We start from the raw sequence: 19,716 nt of genomic DNA, 5'->3' as shown, positions 1-19,716 counted from the left end.
ACAGCACAGCAAAGCAGTTAAAAGTTGCAGTTTCTTACCCAAACCCAAAATTAACACCAATAATGTCTCCCAAAGCTTTGCTTCCCATCAAACTGTCAAGCATTTTAATCTATCTCATGTACAAGCAGATATGTGAATCAAATAAGCTGTCTACCTGTTGTGAAAATAGAGGACAAAACAACTCCACATCTGCTTAAAACATGCTTTCAATGCAACCAGCCAACAATCAAACTGTAGATTACTCACATGCCTGTGCACTAAAATAGATCAAAGCAACAATATGTGAGACACAGAGCATCACTTTGAGCTGTAACCAGAGAACTGATGGAAAATATAACAGCCTCTGTCTAAGATGTGTATTCTGATTACAACATGGATGAGATACTGAGACATAATCCTTTCTTTTAAAATTATATGCAACCTGACAACTTGATCATTGTTATTTTCTGTGGAGATAGCATCACAACCCATATTAAATATCCTTATGAAAATGCAGTGACCACATTAATTACAAACAAAGTACCACATGCGGAATTTAATCCAGAACAGCCGAGATTCAAAGACTATAAGAGTGATGTGGCATTTGCTTCGTGCCAAACTGGCTAAAATGGAAAGTTGTCATGGAGTTACGCTTTACAATGGCAGGAAGTCCAAAATGGTAGTACAGACGATTTCAGTCTAATTAGGTGACAAACCTTGCTTTGATTCGGGCACATCTTGACTGATATTAAACTGAGTGATTAAGGTGCACGGCCATCTGAAATGCACACTGTTAAGGGATGAGGTCACATTAACCTCTCCAGGTCAGGCCTCCATCACTCACTCCCCCACCATCACCACCACTAATTAGGTCAGAATATCTCACTGCTCAGAAGATGAAAGCATCCCTTGTTTTCTGTAAAATACACTTCATCCTTAAAAAGTTTGTAAAGATACATTTAAAACACTTCAATTTGAGTTATCTCCAAGCTCCATGCCTCAGTATGATAGCATTAGTTTCAATCATTGCCATATATATTCCACAGATTATAGAAAGTGCATTGGAGGTAAACTATGTCTCTGCTTGATGTGCCACTCTGAGCTGCCTCGATACATTTTCACTACCCATGATGTTCATCGTACACATTCCTTGTCAAGCGCACAGCCTGACGAGTTCTATGCTTTCCAGATATTCAGGGTACAACAGCTGAAATGCCTTGGACAGTGACAAATCCCCATCGTGCCACAGCCTTTCATCTACATTTAGCATGTAATCCTGGGCCTTGGAATGTGTCAGTCTGCCACACTCACTCAAGGATAAGACTGTGGTGGAAGACCAGCAGGTTTCAGGCACAACAAAAGAGTGTCTTTCACTGACATAATGGCCCTCCAGCTGCTGTTGGTGTTTCTCTCAGTGCACATCCTGGGGACAACCCTTATAGCACACCGTCTGGAGCTGCTCAGAATCTTGACAAAACAGGCTTTCTTCTGATCTTCTTAGCAAAGGCAAATTTCACAAAAGGGTGAAAAATACTCCACAGTCACAGTCACTTTGAGGGCTGTGCATGGAGGGGATGAGCCTCCGGCCATATAGGAAGGATTGGGTGAGAAAGTCCTTTCTCATGGCCAGCTGAACCCTGTCTTGGTGCTTGTTTGTAAGTTCTAGTGATGAGGTACTCTGCTAAATGACTTTGACAGCTTGTGTAGGACACCATTTGACAGGATCAATCATCCCTTTTTGCTGCAGAACCTCCCAATGGACTCAGCTAAAACTTCTGCACAACATAAACAGGACACAGGAGAGATGGCAGCCATGTCAGACTCCAAATTTCATCAGCCACTGATTGAAACTGCATCACCAATATTGGTGTAGAGCACCTGTACCTAATTACACATAGTTTCCCCAGTCCCCTCTCTCATGTAGGTTCAGAATATTCTGTTAAAGGCCTTCTCCTGGTCCACATTGATGGGACATATGTCCCAGCCTCCCACACATCAGCAATTTTGTTGAGTACTGAGGGACTCCTGAAGACCTTCCTGACTGGTACAGCGCAGATCTGCTTGGGTGAAATATCAGCTCCATATCAGGTTTGATCTGATTGGTGAGGAACGTGGTCAGGATTTTGTAGCAGTGAGATGGGCCATCAATTTTCTTCCTTTCTTCCTTCCGCTAATGAAGAACATGCAGCCAATGAGAAGTACACTCTCGCACACCTCTACTGGGTCCTAGATAATCAAATCCAATAGAGATTGATATAATTCAGCCAATAAGCCAAAACATCCAAGAGTTTTTTTTGTAAATATATTTAGTGGCAATTCTTTTTTAACTTTACAAACATATAAAATTATTGAAACAATCAATAACAAATATCATTATAATAAAAAGAAAAAAAAGTACAATACAACTACTATCTATAACTACTAACCTACCCTCTAAGGCAACACCAAAATAAAGAAAGAAAAGCAAAAAAAAACCAAAAAAACCCACTAAATACAGAACAGCTATGCTTGAGGCAAAGGTCCCAAACAAAGGAACGGGAGCATTGTATATATACCCGTATTAACTCAGGAGACCCCCTCCAGGGCCCAGGGTTTGACAAATCTAACCATCCTGGTTAAACAGACAACCTAGTTAAGATAACTGACAAATTTATATCCAAATAACTCAAGTAGGGTTGCCATGTCTTATAAAAATTGTCTGTTGTGTGGTGCACCATGTTTGTGAAAAAGTCCAAGGGAATGTGTTCCATAATTAATTGCTGCCTTCCCAGCAAGCCCAGTTCTCAGACACCCGATTCATCATAAGATTCTTCCGTGCACAGTATGCAAGAATATTAAATAGCTTCTCCCCATGCCTGTCTAAAGATGGTAAATTCGGTAGACCTAAGAGGAGAGACATTGGGTCTACTTTGACTTCAGTCTTCAATACCCTCCCTATCTCTCCTGCCACGGCGCTCCAATAAACACGGAGCCTGTGGCATGTCCAGAAGCAATGGGTAAGAGTACCTACACTTACTTTACATTTGGGGCACACTGAAGATGTCCGTTTTTAAACTTCGCCAGACAGTCTGGTGCCAGATGAGTCTTGTGCAGAACTCTTAACTGTGTAGCACATGTCCTATTACAGATTGAGATCTTTCGAGTATTTGCCCATATGTCCTCCCTTGTTTCAAAAGAGATCTCCACTCCCAGCTCTTGCTCCCAGATCTCACATAACCGGTTAATATCCTGCTAGGCCCTGCCACCCAGCAGGTGGTAGAGGGCACTAACCGAGAGGGTGCTTGTGGAACGTAGCAAAAACCTCTCTGTTTTGGGCTTATAGGGCTTAGTGAGAAGCGTAGTCTTCTTCTGGATGAAATCCCTAACCTGAAAAAAAACAGAAAAGATCTCTGCTGGGCAACCCGTATTTGCGGCTCAGTTGCTCAAAAGATATCAGAACCTTCCCCTCAAACAAGTCTCCCAAACTAGAAACTCCTCTCGTTGTCCCCAGTTTGAACCCTAAGTCCATCATCCCTGGTCGGAACCCTGGCATGCCAACTATAGGTTTAAGTGGCAAAGTGTTGGATAAACAACCCTCACTCTGATGCATCACCCTCTATGCCTTGACTGTACTAATAACAATGGGGTTCTGGCAGTGGACCATAACTGTCCTGATCTTATCAATGAACAACAAGGAGGCACTTTGTCTGGGAGGCTTCAATATCCAGCCATATTGAGTTTGGATCATTACCTACCCAATCACAGACAAAGGACAGCAGGGAACTCAATTGATACCGCTTATTGTCTGAGAAAACAACTTCTCCCCCTCCATGAGGGAACTGCAATTTAGTAAGTTTGATGAGGGGCTGCCCATGATGACAAAGGAACCAAACCACCCCATAAGCTTCCGCAGCGTTGACCTGGGAAACATTATAGGGAGCATATGCATGGGATAAAGAAAACGAGGCAGAACATTCATCTTAATGAAAGATATTCGGCCCAGCCATGAAATTGGAAGAGCCGCCCAACTCTGGAGATCTCGCCTAATAAGTGAGCAAAGTTAGTCCGAAATAACAGATCAAACATGGGGGTAATAAAAATACCTAGGTATCGGAACCCTGTCCATGACCACTTAAAAGGGAACCTAGGGCCACCTTCAATTTCTGGCACATCCTTAAGGTTCCCCAAAGGCATAGCCTCCCATTTTGCAAAGTTAATCTAATATCCTGAAATACCCCAAATGAATTAATACTTTGTATCAAATGAGGTACGGAGGTGATCGGGTTCGATAAAAACAGAAGGACATCTGCGTACAGTGTAATCTTGTGTGACCTCGATCCCACTTCCGGAGCGGTTATGTGGACATTCTGACGAATGGCCTCTGCCAGCGGCTCTATCACCAACGTAAACAACAACGGTGAGAGGGGGCAGCCTTGCCGACTACCCCTACCAATCCTAAAATTCCCAGACTTCACCCCGTTGGTGATAACCGTGGCCAAAGGGTGGTAATATAAAACCTCCACTCACCTAGCAAAAACCCCACCCAACCCAAACTGTTCTAAGACATAAAAAAGATACGACCATTCCACCCGGTTAAATACTTTCTCTGCATCTAAGGAAATCACCAACCCCTGAATTGATCGTTGCTGACAAACATGGACCACATTCAGCAACCTTCTAGTATTATTAGAGGACCTATGCCCCCTTATAAAGCCTGTCTGGTCCTCTTTAATAATATGGGGCAACACCCTTTCCAACCTCAGCGCCAGGATTTTGGACAGAATCTTGAAGTCTGAATTTAATAGACAGATGGGCCTGTATGAGGCATAATCCTCAGGAACTTTCCCCGTCTTAAGAATTAAGGAAATATTAGCTTCTCTCAAAGATGGTGATAAGCATTCACGCATATAGGAGTGATTGTACATCTCCAACATTGGCCCTGACAGAATCCCTATAAACTCTTTTTAAAACTTGGAAGACCATCAGCGCTTTCCCACTCTGAAGTTGCCTAGCTGCCTCGTGTATTTCCTGAACTGTCAAAGGGGCATTAAGGAGAGAGGCCTGTTCCAAGGTTACCCCTGGGAGGTCCAGGTTCTTAAAAAAGGTCTCCATTTTAGCCCTACCTGTCCTCGCAACCTTCAGACTGATTCAATTCAGAGCAAAAGCTCTGAAAAGCCTCATTAATCTTTTTAGCATCGTAGGTAAGGACCCCGGGGCTGTGTCTGATTGCAGTAATGGATTGGGGAGCACGCTGTTTCCTAGTCAGGTATGTAAATATTTCCCTGGCTTATCCCCATATTCAATCAGCCTTTGTCCAGCAAAAGCAAGTTCTTGCTTTGTGCTTTGTGTCAGTATTGAATTCAAGGCAGCCCGGAGGGCCGTGATTCGCAGCAGCTTAGTCACTGAAGGCCGCGCAAAATGTGCCGCCACGGCAGCTTTCAACCACGTCTCAAGTAGACGCTGCTGTTCCTCCTCCTGTCATTTCCGGCTAGCCAAATAGGAAATAGCTAATCCCCTAGCAAAGGCCTGAGCAATATCCCATAGCATAATTATAACTATAAACACCAATTACTGCCAAAAAACTACAAAAAAAACCAAATAGAAAACCTTGAATGGAAGACTATTCCCCCCTGCCCATTGGGGGCACTCACCCTACCCATCCCCTCCTTCACAGCTTCTTCAAACCCAGACTGTGCTCCAGCCTTAAACCAACAGAAAAAAGACCAAGCACTCCATCCATTCCTGGCTTCATGTCACCCCTACTTGTGACTAAAAGAGAAACAGAACAAACAAAAACAAAAGGGGAGAGACAACAAAGAACATCCACAAAAGTTTCCATCAGAAAATCCAATTCTTTAAAAAAAAGGAACAACTTATTCCAAAGTCTTTTCCCCCCTTTCCAAAAAGGAAATTATTATGGAGAAAGAAAAGAATTTTTAAAAAAGGAAAAACATGGGGAAAGATAGAAAAGAGAACAAACTTTAACCGTATTCTTCAGGCCAATCCGTCTACTTTGAAGCGTCTACAAAGTTTTTAGCCTTATCCGCTGAGTCAATGTATAAACTGAGTCCTCGTGGCTGAAACGAAGCACTGCGGGGTATCTCATGGAGTACTGGATGCCCAGGTTCCTCAGCCTCTTTTTAACTTGATCGAAGGACTTCCTCTTTCGAATCACAACTGCAGAGAAATCCTGGAAAAACATGATTTTTGACCCCTTGTACAGTAGTGACTGTGGATCTTTTCCCAGGTATCTGGAAGCTTCTATGACCTTTAGCTTGTCCTTATATAAATGGAAGTGCACTAGGACCGAGCAGGGGTACTGCACCGGCCCTGACCTGTGCACTATAACCTGATATGCCCTTTCAGTCTGAAGCCTGCTAGACTCGATGTGAAGGCCCAAAAACTTCGGCAGCCAGCTTTCAAAGAAGCTGACTGGCTGCTCACCTTCCTCACCTTCAGAGAGCCCACCAATTCAGAGATTTATCCTCTGATCTCGATTTTTGAGGTCGTTGATACGGTCTCACAAGGCCTGAACCTCTCGCTCCAGCACCTGGATCTGACTGGATGAGGATTCCATCGCAATTTTTGAGGCCTTAGTTCGACCCTCCACCTCTCCAGCCTCTCTTCGAGGCCCTGGATCTCCTGCTCATGCTTCTGCAGCATGGATGCAATAAGTTGGACCTGGGCACGAATCCCCCCACGGATCTCCTCAATCGCAGCCCCAACTTTCAAGGTAAGTCTCTCTATCGCTGCAGCCATTCCTGTGAGCCTGTCAGGGTCCCCAGTGGGTTCAGGAGAGGCTGCTGCTGCAGTTTCTGGCATGTCTGGTGCTGCGGGGGAGTATCCTCCCTGCTGCTGTTTGCTTGCTCCTTTTCCCTTTGGCATCCTTCCCACTCCCAGATACTAACTATTCCACCACATAAGTTGGCCAGGGATGGCAAAAAACACCAGTATGTCTTGGCTGTTAGGCAGAGCTGTCCACAGCAGTTCGACAGAATCGCTGCCATCTTCATGTTTCCCAAAACATCCAAGAGTTTTAATCTTATCAAAGGATGAGAGGATTTTAATCAGTTAGATGATAGATCAGATCTTAATCATCCAGAATATATAGTTTGCCCAGACTGTCTCTTATAATATTGCTTAAACCACCTATGATTGGGTGCTGTGTGTGGACTTCATGTCATACAGTCCAGTATAATGAGATTTGCGGATCTCAATGTCAGGCTGCAAAGACATGTCTGAGCTATTTTCTTCCTTCAAGATCACAGCTCTCACTGTGTACCTTAGAGGAAGATAAGTGCGAGCACCCCTTATCCTGCTCCACAGAGTAGTCTCTTGACTGGAAGATATTCTTAGAAGACTCAAAGAAAATGAATGAGGTTTAATGGTTCCTCACCTCTTGGAAGTCTTCCTTAATTATAATCCCCATCAATGGCAGCCACAGTGGATCCTGCATGCTTTTCTGGATTTGGGACATTTTTCTGCTCTCTCTCACCTTCTGCTTTGATGATGAAGAACCTTTGCGTTTTTGGCTTGCTTTTATTTTTCTGACTCTTCAGCTGGAATTAAAGATGTGTTTCACATTTCTCCAAACTTCGAAAGAAACCTGTTGAGTTCCTCAATGTTTGCTGGGGTCAGCAAACTCACATTCAGCTTTCACCAACTCCTGCCACTCCTCTGGTCTACCTGTAGGTGGCAGTCAGTAGGGGCTAGCAGTTAGAGAAGAACACTGGCTTGACATTGGAGGAGCTCACTGTGAACGTATAGGACACAAACAAGAGGTCTCCCCTGGAATGGACAGACCAGTCTACCCTCAACCAGGCATAGCTACATTGCACTCCATGTACAGTGTTGCTGAGGACAATGTGTAGCTTAGCATCTCTACTGTTTCCATCAGAAGTCTGGACTTGGCCTCCAGTTCACTGTCAGTCCTGCCAGATCAAACAACACCAATGATGCAGTAAAAGTCACTGCTCAAATGACTGACTTGGATTACTCAAGCAGTGGCATGAGCTGCCAAAGAATGGCCAGGCAGTCATTGTTTTGAACTGTGGTGTGCAGTTAATTAAGTGAAGTTCATGCCACAGACATACCAGGCAATGAACATCTCCAACAAAAGAGAATCTAGCCATTGTTCCTTGACATTCAATGACATTACCGTCTTTGATTCCTCTATCATCAATGTCCTGGGAGGTTACCATTGACCAGAAACTGAACTGGATTAGCCATATAAATACAGTGACTATAACAATAGGAAAGAAGCTGGGAATTCTGTCACCAGAGATAATTCAGCTCCCTACTTCCCCAAGCATGTCCATCATCTACAAGGTATGAAGTCAGGAAGGTGATGGAATACTCACCATTTGCCTGGGTGACTGCAGCTCCAACAACTCTCAAGAAGTTCGACACATCCAGAACAAAGCAGCCGGCTTGAAAGGCATCACATCCATGTTCACTCCCTCTAACAACATCAGTACCAGGAGTGTGTACCATCCACGAGGTGCATTGCAGAAATTTACCAAGGCTCCTTAGACAGCAACTTCCAAATCTACAATCACTACCATCTAGAAGGACAAGGACTGCTAATACATTGGAACACAACCTCCTTAGGATGATGAAACCATTATCGTCTGTTCTATTAGGACAGTTCAATTCAGGCTTGTTCTTGCAAGGGGCAAGGCATGAACTGCTATCTGCTAACAATGTCCTTTCCATTAGTTCAGGGATGCTGTTGCTCCTGGAGTTGGAGTGAACTGGCCTCTTCACTTTGTGGCTGGGGGTGCACTGGCCTCTTTGCTGTCTCCAATGTTTTAGGGCTCAGGCAACTCCTCCTCCAGCTGTGTCGAGCTTTGCCTCCTCTTCTCAAAGTGCTGCTGTAGTTCTCTTCACCTGAAGAGCAACAGCTCATATTGTCTGCACCAGTTAAGAGTCACCTCTTGCCTCTTTCCTCAGCTGCCACTCCCCCGGATGTTCTGCTGCTGGTGTCTCTGTCACAGATTTGGTCCAGCAACCCTGGAAAGTTGGAACTAGCCCTCCGGAAGCAAGATCAAGGCATACCACATCCATCCCTATCTTCAAGGTAAGGATAGTCCCATGGAAACAAATACCAGCCACCCGACTGCCTCAATCTCTGTCCAGATGGCTTGATTACTTTGTCGTCCCATAAGGCAAGGTCATCCCACCTGGAGGGTGAGATCCCCCACACTCCTGATCCCCAAGGTAGTATCCATGGAGTACAAAGGTCTTCAGAAATTTTCTTTTAAATCATTTCCATCCTTAACCTCATTTGACAGTATGGAGAAAAATAGGGAAGAATAATGAATCCAAATGATTTTCAAACTCAATGCAGCATGGTCTCTGCGAAAGAAAGAAAACATAAAAACATTCTGGCCAAAAGATCTCTTGCTTTCTTTGTTTCATTAAGTTGTTCGGAACTTGTACAGCATTCTTTTCACAAGCACCAGCTGCACTAAAACTATTTCCCTTCACAGTGAGCACATGTACAGTTAGTGTCAGTGAAGGATCAGACAACTATGTCATTGGTTTGTAGAGGAAGGTTCTAGTCACAATGTAGATATTTATTTATAATCCACTTAGAGAAATACATGTGCCTTTAACTCTCTATAACAATAAAACAAATTCCCAATTCAGTTTATTTGGAAACACACTTTATAATATGAAACAACATGGCAGCAAAAGCAACATTAAAATACAGGTACACTCTCTCAAAACCATCAGCTTAGGGAAGTGAGGCCATGCTAGATTTTATATTTTGGTGGATTTCAAGTTGAGCATTTTGGGCAGCAGGTGGTTAGGGCCCAACCCAGGCCTTGGGTGGGGAGATGCTGATGGTGGCATCAAGTTTCACAAAGGGAACAGACTGACACACAAACAGCAAAACAGCTAACAAGATTAGAGTGGTGCTGGAAAAGCACAGCAGGTCAGGCAGCATCCGAGGAGCAGGAAAATCAAAGTTTCGGGCAAATGCCCTTCATCAGGAATGAAGGCAGGGAGCCTCTGAGGTGGAGAGATAGAGCTCACAAGTCCGGCACAAAGCAGCCAGTCTCTCCAGATTAATTCATTTTAAATGAATAAAGTTGTTTCCTTGGCTCAACCTTCTCCAGTGAAGAAATATCTTCCCTTCCGTTCATCGTAATGACAGCAATGAGGATGGCTTGCTGATGGTTGCACACTGTTCAGCACCATCCCCCCAACTCTTCAGATACTGAAGCAGCTCATGTTCAAATGCAGCAAGATTTGGACAATATCCAATCTTGGGATAATCAGGGGCAAGTAACATTCATACTGCACGAGTGCCAACAAGTGACAATTTAACCATCCCTTGGCATTCAGTGGCATGACCACTTGCTTAATCTCCCACTGTTAACAGGGGTTACCTCTGACTGGAAGCAGAACTGGACTTGCTATATAGAAAAATTGGCTGCAAAAGCAGGTAGGCTGGGAAATTTGTAGCAAGTAACTCTCATCCTGTCACCTGACTGCCTGACCATCACCTAAGACTCAAGCCAGGTGAGTGTTGGAAAACTCTCCACTTGCCTGGATGGATGCAGCTCCAACAATATGCAAGAAAACAATATGATCCAGGACAAAGCTGCTAGCTTGATCACACCCCATCCATCCTTTCCAGCATTGATGCACAGTGGCAGCGAGGTATACAATCTACAAGATGCACTACAGACTCTTTTGACAGCACCTTTCAAGTCTATGACCTCTCCCACCTAGAACTTCACATTCCCCTCGAACTTCACATTCCCCTCCAATCCACACACCGTTCTTACTTGCAACTAAACCACCCCTCCTTCATTGCCATGGGGTCAAAACTCGAGAACTCTCTCAAATATTCTTTATTAAGAACTATGCTGTACCTCCACAAAGTCCAAATATCCTTCCAAAAGTGCAGTGCCCAGAATTGCTCACATTACACATGGTGTGATCTGAGCAGGACTTTACATAATTACAGCATAACTGTGTTCATTGAGCACATCAATAATTGGAAGCTGTTACAGGATGTACTTAATTAAAAAGAATGGTAGTAATCAAACACAGAATGGAAGCTTCAGTGATATGGAACAAGAAAGAGATTTATAGGACAACAGAGGAAGAATTCAGGTTGCTAAGGCGACATAACAAAAGCTTATAGAATTCAACGTTTTATCACAAGCAGCACAGAGCACAAAATAATAAGTGGTAATGAGAAGTCTATGGAGAAGCTAAATAACATCATAGTTAGTGCCTTGAGTGGAACACTTGGCTTCAATGGAAGTGGGGGAGGAGACAGGCTGGTGCAGGGAGGCTGACAAAGAGGTTTCAGAACTGCTTTTAAATTAATTAGCCTGCTTCTGCCTCCATTATTACCTTTCCCATCTGAGACCTCTGCAAGGTCCTCTGGTCAATCAGTTCATATGTTCAGATATAAAGTGTGTTTGTTTTTTTAAAAAGTGAGACACAAAGATACAAGTCAAGATTTTATTGCATTTTAATCAAAAGAATGAAACCCGACAGGCTCGTGGCTGGAGCTCTCTCCTGGGGATAGCATGTCACACTCTCAGGATTGTGATTACCACCACATTTGGTGCAAGATCTTTATCAGGCCGCCAAGACAGGAAAGCAGCAGCTCAGTTTAATACCAAACCCGAAGGGAAACATGTTTATCCTAACATAAACTGAGCTCAGGTCCCTTGAGCAGAAAAACCCACCAAGGAGAGGCTCAGGAATTAAAAATTTAAGCCACACACTTTTATTAAACCCAGAACCTCAGTGACCTGAAACCTACTACAGTCCTTCAGTTCAATTCTGCTGCATATAACAAAAATGAATGGAAAAGCCCAGGCTTCGCAAAGGACACTTTTAATAAGAAATTATTAAAAGTTACATGGCAGGCACTGTGGCACTTGCTCACTTTAAAAGGCGGTGCATTTGGCACAGTGAAAAAAGGTTTTTGGTATGGAAAGGGAAGTGACTTCAGGTATATTACAACTTTAATAATACCTTAAATATCACTGAGACAGTAAAAACAGTTAAAATCCTGGCCACCTTTTAATGTTTCATACAGTTAAGGAGAGGTGTGTCATGGGGGTGGTACGCTTGTTTCTACAGTTAACTAACTGTCAGAGAAATTAGACTAATAAATTAGAGATCACAAAGCACACTTCGAAGTGAAATTAACAAACAGTTTATTAGTGCGGCAATATCGCAGAACAGAAATTGACTAAGCTGAAACAGCTCAGTCAGTCTGTCCAGGTAGCCGAGAATTCCTTTCCTCAAGCCAGGTTTTATAGGAATCTTGTACAATAAGAATAATTAAAATGGGGAAAGATACAATGTATTTGGAAATTAAGTAATCCAGTTACAAAATGATGATGATTAAAAAAAAGTTATTGGAAGAATGTCCTGATTGTCGATGAGATGTAACATCCTGACAGTATCAATGAATTCTTGATGGAATCAGGAGATTCCAGCTCTCTTTGCCAGTAGGTGAGAATGTCTCTTTTGAAACAGTAAGGTGCTTCCATTGTTCCTGTGCTGGGAGTGAGGTCCGTTGGTGCCTCTCTGTCCGACCTGTCCTTTGTGTGGCTTTGGTATTGCTGTGGTAGGAGACTGCCCTCAGGGCTTTGGGACAATTGTGTTGACCGGGTATTGTTAGCGTGTTTTGGGAAGTGTATTCCCTTGTCTGAGAGTGACTTTTGTTCTGTCTGGTTTCACTAGTCAGCCTGTTTGGTCACTGCTGAGGCATTCTGGGTGTTTCTGGTATAGTTTGGCCAAGTTTGCTTTCTTATGTTCTGTGTGGGCCTGCTATGGGTAGGCCGGATGGCAGACCTTTTCCCACACTGACAAATCCAGCACAAATGGAGAAAATGCAAGTGCCCGACAATGTAATGAGGAGTTGCTGACAATCCTGACCTGATAACCAGCCACCCCGTAAACTGGGAATTATTACATATTAACCCTCTTCGTAGTTAAGTAGACAAGTTTGCATTGATGCATTAACTGCACTTCTTCTGAAATGCGAGTTCTATTAACTCATCAATCTGGCAAAGGTAGAGAGAACTTTAGTCTGTACCTAGTGCCTGTGATTGCTGTGTGTGAAATACTAACACTGGTACCAAAGATGAGGAACAACATCTGAACAAACATGGGTTAAAAAGCAAAACATTTACTGATCACTTCTACTTGGTTTATGAGCGTCTCATAAATTCCACAGCACATTACAAGTGACTATTATAAAGAGAAGCAGTGATTTAGAGTAAGGCACTTTAGACTATACACTTACAATCCCTGATGAGGGGAATGAGAGAATGAAAGCAGTCTGAATCACAGTCTATGGTAGCTGGGAGCTTAGATGTGAAGCTCATTGACACCTCACCAGGCAACATTCCACTACCATGAGATTGTTCATTAAAAGTACATTTCCACAACTATACAACATTACATCAATGTGGGCAGTGAGGAAAAGAGAGGTGGTTATGGAAACACTCATACCACCAAAGAATACGAAGAAAGGTTCTTCAGTTCAAGCTTACCTAGTGGCAGGGTTTCTACCCTGTTGCTTATGGTTTGAAAACTGTCAGAGCATCCAAAGCATTGCAAATGCCTAACCATCACTGAAACCTCCAATACTACAGCACTAGCCAGCTAGCTGTGGCAGGAGCTAAATTCCGAGGTGGGAAAGGGTGAACAGAGTGATATTCTCAGCAGCAAGCAAAGTACCTCAGATTACAACGGGATCTTGACCAGATGGGCCAATGGGCCGAGAAGTGGCAGATGGAGTTTAATTTAGATTAATGTGAGGTGTTGCATTTTGGAAAGGCAAATCAAGGCAGCACTTATACACTTAATGGGAAGGTCCTGGGGAGTGTTGCTGAATAAAGAGACCTTGGAGTGCAGGTTCATTGTTCCTTGAAAGTGGAGTGTCAGGTAGACAGGATAGTGAATAAGGTGTTTAATATGCTTGCCTTTATTGGTCAGCACATTGAGTTTAGGAATTGGGTGGTCATGTTACAGTTGCACAGGACATTGGTTAGGCCACTTTTGGAATACTGCATGCTGTACATCTTGATGACTCTATACTGTGGAATTTTGAGAAACCCAATCATCATTTTTGGTCATAACATTAGCTCGAGTGTAGTCCTAAGGAGTTATTATGTGATCTCCTGTCTTTGATAGCCCTTTACAAACCAAACACCTTTTTTTATAACATAAGTATTCTAAGAAATGTAAAAGAAAAGCACATTTTTAATGAAGTGAAGTGAAAGTCACTATTATCACAAATGACCAGATTCTGCTCTCTCATTGGTGGTGAGTACATCCCACGGGTCACCTTGCCTCAGGGGAAGGGGTGACGTAGGGAAGATCTCCCCCACTGAGGGAATAGAGACCCTGCTGTTGGTGTCACTCTGCATTGCAATCCAGCAGTCCAGTCAAATGAGCTAACTGTTCCTCAAATGGAAACTCCAGCAGCTCCCTTGAGGAGTGGGCTTTTTATAATTGGCGTGGCTCACAGCGATTTATAGTATAATATGGAGGTAGCAGTGCTGGACTGGGGTGGACAAAGTTAAAAATCACACAACACCAGGTTGTAGTCGAACAGGTTTGTTTGGATGTACAAGCTTTCAGAGCGCTGCTCCTTTAGCAGGGTCTCAGTGGTTAGCACTGCTACCTCACAGCATCAGGGACCCAGGTTTGATTCCTGCCTCAGGTGACTGTCTGTGTGGAGTTTGCACATTCTCCCCGTGTCTGTGCGGTTTTCCCCCGGGTGCTCCGGTTTCCTCCCACAATCCAAAGATGTGCACATCAGGTGAATTGGCCATGCTAAACTGCCTATAGTTAAAAGGAGATGCGGCACCGGTTGTGGTCTAGCAGGTTTGGTTGGAGGTGCTGGCTTTCGGGGCGCTGCACCTTTATCGGATGGTGTTAGGTGCATCAGTCAGGGGTAAATGCAGGGTAGTGGGTCTGGGTGGGTTACTCTTCAGAGGGTTGGTGTGGACTTGTTGGGCCGAAGGGCCTGTTTCCACACTGTAGGGAATCTAATCAAGTAAATCTGTTGGACTATAACATGGTATCATGTTAAACTCCGTTTATAACAAATTAATTATTATTTCCTAAATAATCTAGGACAATTCAGTGGAACTGAAAAGGTTGGTTCGGATTAAATGCATTTTTGAAGAACTTAAATTTACTGCTGCAATTTTGCATTGGACTTGCTGAGCACAGAAACACCTCGTCCTGTCCCTGCAGGTAGATCAGAAACAACAGCATTGTGGTTATATTGTTGAAACAGGGAGTTAAAGATCAGGACTATAAATCACGACACATGAATTCAAATCCAGCTGGGGAATCTGAGTTCAGTGAGTTAACTTGGTCAAACAGAACTTGCACTGCATTGGCTGAAAAAGACACATCTATTTGAAGCTTTCAATTTTGCACTCATCAGGACAATTCACAAGAATAGCAAAAGAAACAGAATATACAATTTATACAGTCGGAGAGGAAAGTGCCAATTGGTTACCAAATGGACTAATTGGTATTTTTTTTCAGCGAATCACCTAAATTTGGAATAAGCAGCCAATGGCAGTAATAGTGACTGTGTAATTCCTGGATTGCTACAAAAACCCCACCTGCTTCGCTCCATGCCTTTTTGGAAAGGCAATTTGCCATCCCCACCTAACCAAACCGATGTGTGACTCCAAACCCTCCTCCATGCAGTTGACTCTGTACTGGCCCCTAAAGGTGCCTTAGGGAACTGCTGGGTTGTGAAGGCAGCTGTGGCTCAGATTCAGTTTCTCATTGGAAATTAGGGATGAGTAACAAACACTGGCCTTGACAGGATTGCTCAAATCCTGTGAATGAATTAAAAAAAACCCTCAAAGCATTGGCTCAAAGAGATGATCATAACAATGTTTACAAACTGGTGTCTTTGGAAATACACAAAGAAAAGCAATTGAGTCTCAGGTTGAAACTTAGTTTGTTTTCTTTTCCAAATGCAATCTCAATGGACTGTTTTGAAATCAATCATGCAATTCTAATGCCAGGAAGGTCATGTACCTAGAGACAACAAAGCCACTGATTCTTCCATTCTGTTGCATTTGATAGGTAAAGAGAATTTGGTCAGTAACCAAATCTGCCTCAAGTAATGGACAGAGTAAAAACAGTGTTTAAAACAGTGTTTAAAACAGTAAAGCCACATCCCTCTATCAAATTTTGCATCAGCTAGGAAGACAATTAAACTTCATATGAAATTTATGTTCCTGAGATCAAGAAAATAGCAGAGGACTAAGGCTGAATGACACCTCTTTCAAAGTCTTGATCAGACACTATAGGCCAAATGGCTTCCTTCTGTACAATAGACATTTTTAATCAACTATTCAGATGTGTATTGACACTTCCTAAGGCATATAAGACTCAAACCCAAGCCTTAAGCACCAAAGGCAGGGACAACACAACTATGCTGCAAAAGTCCTTCCTTCTGTACACTTTTAAGAATTCTGCTAACCAGCAATATTAGGTACGTATAGAAATCCTTCACAGAGATTCCATCTGACTTAAACACTCCACTTACCTTTTTAAAATCATGAGTAAGGTCGATGACAGAAAAAAATATAACTTTTTAAGAGGAAAAGGTTCTAACTGATGACAGGCCAGAAGTAGTGCAATGTACATTCAGCAATATGCCCCACGTACTGGGGAACTTCAAAAGGTGGTGTAACAGCCTGCATTGAAAACTCAGCTCAACCCCAATGGAAAATGTTTGCCATACTAATTCAGAAACAAAATTTATTTTTAATTATGACTGAAGGTAGATTTTATTGTCACTGCAAACACTGATACAGTGCTCATTAGGTTGACAGGAAGTTTTCTACTTTTGACAACATTGTCTCTTTAATCATAAAAAAGCACTTTAAAACAGGCTTCCATCAAATTAGTGGAACTGCAGGACAAAAATATTAAATTCAATCCAATGAACGTGAACCAAATGATGACTAATTTTATTTTTGCATAAGAATCACTGTTTCCTAATGCAATCTACAATAGCTGACCAACATAAAAGTTAAGTGATTCAATTGAGCTGAATGTGACTGGTGAGAATAAACAGCTCTGTTGTCAACAGCTTCAAGGTTATGCTGTTTCCGAATTTTGCACTGAGCTAGACTTTAAGATCTGATAACACCTGGCAAATTGTCTCCACAACAGTCTGCAAAGCCTTGATCTTATCTTGTACACTTTGCTTTGCAGCTTCTAACATCTTCCATGTCTCAACTTGGGAGTGGCTAACATAAACTGCTCCAATCTGGTAACGCACCAGTATTATATTTTCACCAAGCATCATTATATCATCACAGGCATTGCTGAATCCAACTGAGGTAGTTAAAAATGATTAAAACAATTGATAGGACAGATAGAAAGAAAGTCCGTGGCGCTGTGAGACTATAGTGCTAACCACTGAGCCACCATGCTGCTGAGTAGAAAAACAAGATAGAGGGGACTTTTCCTGTCTAAATGGAATAAGACCATAAGGCATAGGAGTGGAAGTAAGGCCATTTGGCCCATCGAGTCCACTCCGCCATTAAATCATGGCTGATGGGCATTTCAACTCCACTTACCCGCATTCTCCCCGTAGCCCTTAATTCCTTGAGACATCAAGAATCTATCAATCTCTGCCTTGAAGACATTTAACGTCCCGGCCTCCACTGCACTCTGCAGCAGTGAATTTCACAGGGCCACCACTCCCTGGCTGAAGAAATGTCTCCATGTCTCTGTTCTGAATTGATCCCCACTAATTTTAAGGCTGTGTCCACGGTTCCTAGTCTCCTCGCCTAATGGAAAAAATTTCCTAGCGTCCACCCTTTCCAAGCCATGTATTATCTTGTAAGTTTCTATTAATTCTCCCCTTAATCCTCTAAACTCCAATGAATACAATCCCAGGATCCTCAGCTGTTCATCGTATGTTAGACCAACCATTCCAGGGATCATCCGTGTGAATCTCCGCTGGACACGTTCCAGTGCCAGTATGTCCTTCCTGAGGTGTGGGGACCAAAACTGGACACAGTACTCCAAATGGGGCCTAACCAGAGCTTTATAAAGTCTCAGTAGCACAACGGTGCTTTTATATTCCAACCCTCTTGAGATAAATGACAACATTGCATTCACTTTCTTAATCATGGACTCAACCTGCATGTTTATCTTTAGAGAATCCTCGACTAGCACTCCCAGATCCCTTTGTTCTTTGGCTTTACGAATTTTCTTACTGTTTAGAAAGTAGTCTATGCTTTTATTCTTTTTGCCAAAGAATCTTTTCCTTTTTCTTCTCCAGTGTTCCACACAGAACTATAAGGAAACACTAGAGCTGCCTTGCATTGTTTTGACAATGAGCTAGCACAGACATGCTGTGTCAAATAGCTTCTGCTCTCCCAGCCTCTGTGGTTATAAGTACAACAATACTGAATAGCTAACAATGCATAAGATGCATTCCACTTGCTACACAGTAAAGATTACTGACTAGCTATTAAATTGGTATCAATATCGCCAGGATTACAAACTTTCTGCAGCTGAACCAGTGATTACAGTAGACCAAAATATGTATACAAATGCTCGAGAAAAAATTCAAACAAAATCTCTGTTATCTGACTGCTAATTCTGCTTTGAATGGACTTTGTTCATTGAAGTTCAGCAAGAAGAAGAGAGGTTGTTAAAAAAACTGATTATACATACAGAACGTTGCTATGCTAAGAAGGTTTAGTTTATACATCACATTTAACCTTGCATCTGATAATCAGTCCTAACCTATTCTCTGCACTTGTCATAGCCTTCAATAAAGACGAAAATATACTAAAAATATGCAATGCAGACAAATTGGCATAAATAAAACTATTAGTAATTTACTTAAAGTGGGAAGACTTCATTTTTATTGGAAAAGTTGACAGCCTGGAATTTGACCCTAGATTTCTAAAGTTGACACATATGCACCCTGTCATTGAAAATGATGTCCCGGATATACTCACGAGATCAGTCTTGGGCAAGTCCTGATAGTCTGCAGAATAGTAGGATGATGGCCGGGACACTCCATTGCCATCAGATATAGGCTTAGGTGGTTGGGCGTGCTGTCTATATGTAGCACTTTTTGGTGTCCAGCAGAAAAGATTGATAGATTCTCGCACACAACGTTCAATGTCGATTTCTGAAAAACCAACAAAGACATCAAATAGTAATGATGCACACAAAAGCCAGACCATTCAACATGCCAGTTCGGTCAACTGAACCCAGCCATCTGCTGGTCTCACTGAAGCCACACTCATGACTACTTTAGAGAACAAACAGTGGTGATTCAGTCACTGATCTCTTCTAAGCTCACTACAAACACATGTTTCTCCCTTTCTTGCACCCATTGCCTTCCTTTCTCTCTGACAATCTTTGCATTTGTATGAGCAAGCTACAGAATATGCTGTAAGTAAACAAAATAAGACATGCTGATTGTTGGAGAACTCCGTGTAGAACAAAGAATTACGAATATCAAAAATGCATTGAGGCAGCTGAGAATGAAACATGGTGTACAAAGAAAATAAATTATATCTTTTGCACCATAATTTCCACTAGAAATGTTTTGTCCTCAAGATGTAGACCTGAAGTGCAACGCATTTTGTACATAACTAAGTATTGTGTGGAGCATGTAGAATGGCGACAGGTTGAATTTTTTGCAAATTGTGAATATTCTGTAATGCAATCCAATTTTATGAATAAAGTATA

General features: G+C 42.5%; 1 protein-coding gene across 3 annotated transcripts in view; it reads right to left on the bottom strand.

Moving 5' to 3' along the window:
• tbck (TBC1 domain containing kinase) overlaps nt 1-19,716 on the bottom strand; it is a 201,835-nt gene that overhangs the window by 65,804 nt on the left and 116,315 nt on the right. For 2 of the 3 annotated variants that reach the window (XM_060851292.1, XM_060851293.1), the window contains one exon: nt 18,975-19,150. In XM_060851292.1, coding sequence (XP_060707275.1) covers nt 18,975-19,150 — 176 coding nt within the window. Of the gene's footprint in view, nt 1-976; nt 2,206-18,974; nt 19,151-19,716 lie in introns of those variants that run through there. The other variant, XM_060851294.1, reaches the window with a different exon arrangement.

The sequence above is a fragment of the Hemiscyllium ocellatum genome, chromosome 36, assembly GCF_020745735.1.
Source record: "Hemiscyllium ocellatum isolate sHemOce1 chromosome 36, sHemOce1.pat.X.cur, whole genome shotgun sequence".
Taxonomy (NCBI): domain Eukaryota; kingdom Metazoa; phylum Chordata; class Chondrichthyes; order Orectolobiformes; family Hemiscylliidae; genus Hemiscyllium; species Hemiscyllium ocellatum.
Note: the sequence above shows the minus strand (reverse complement) of the source record. Positions and strands in the feature narration are given on the sequence as shown.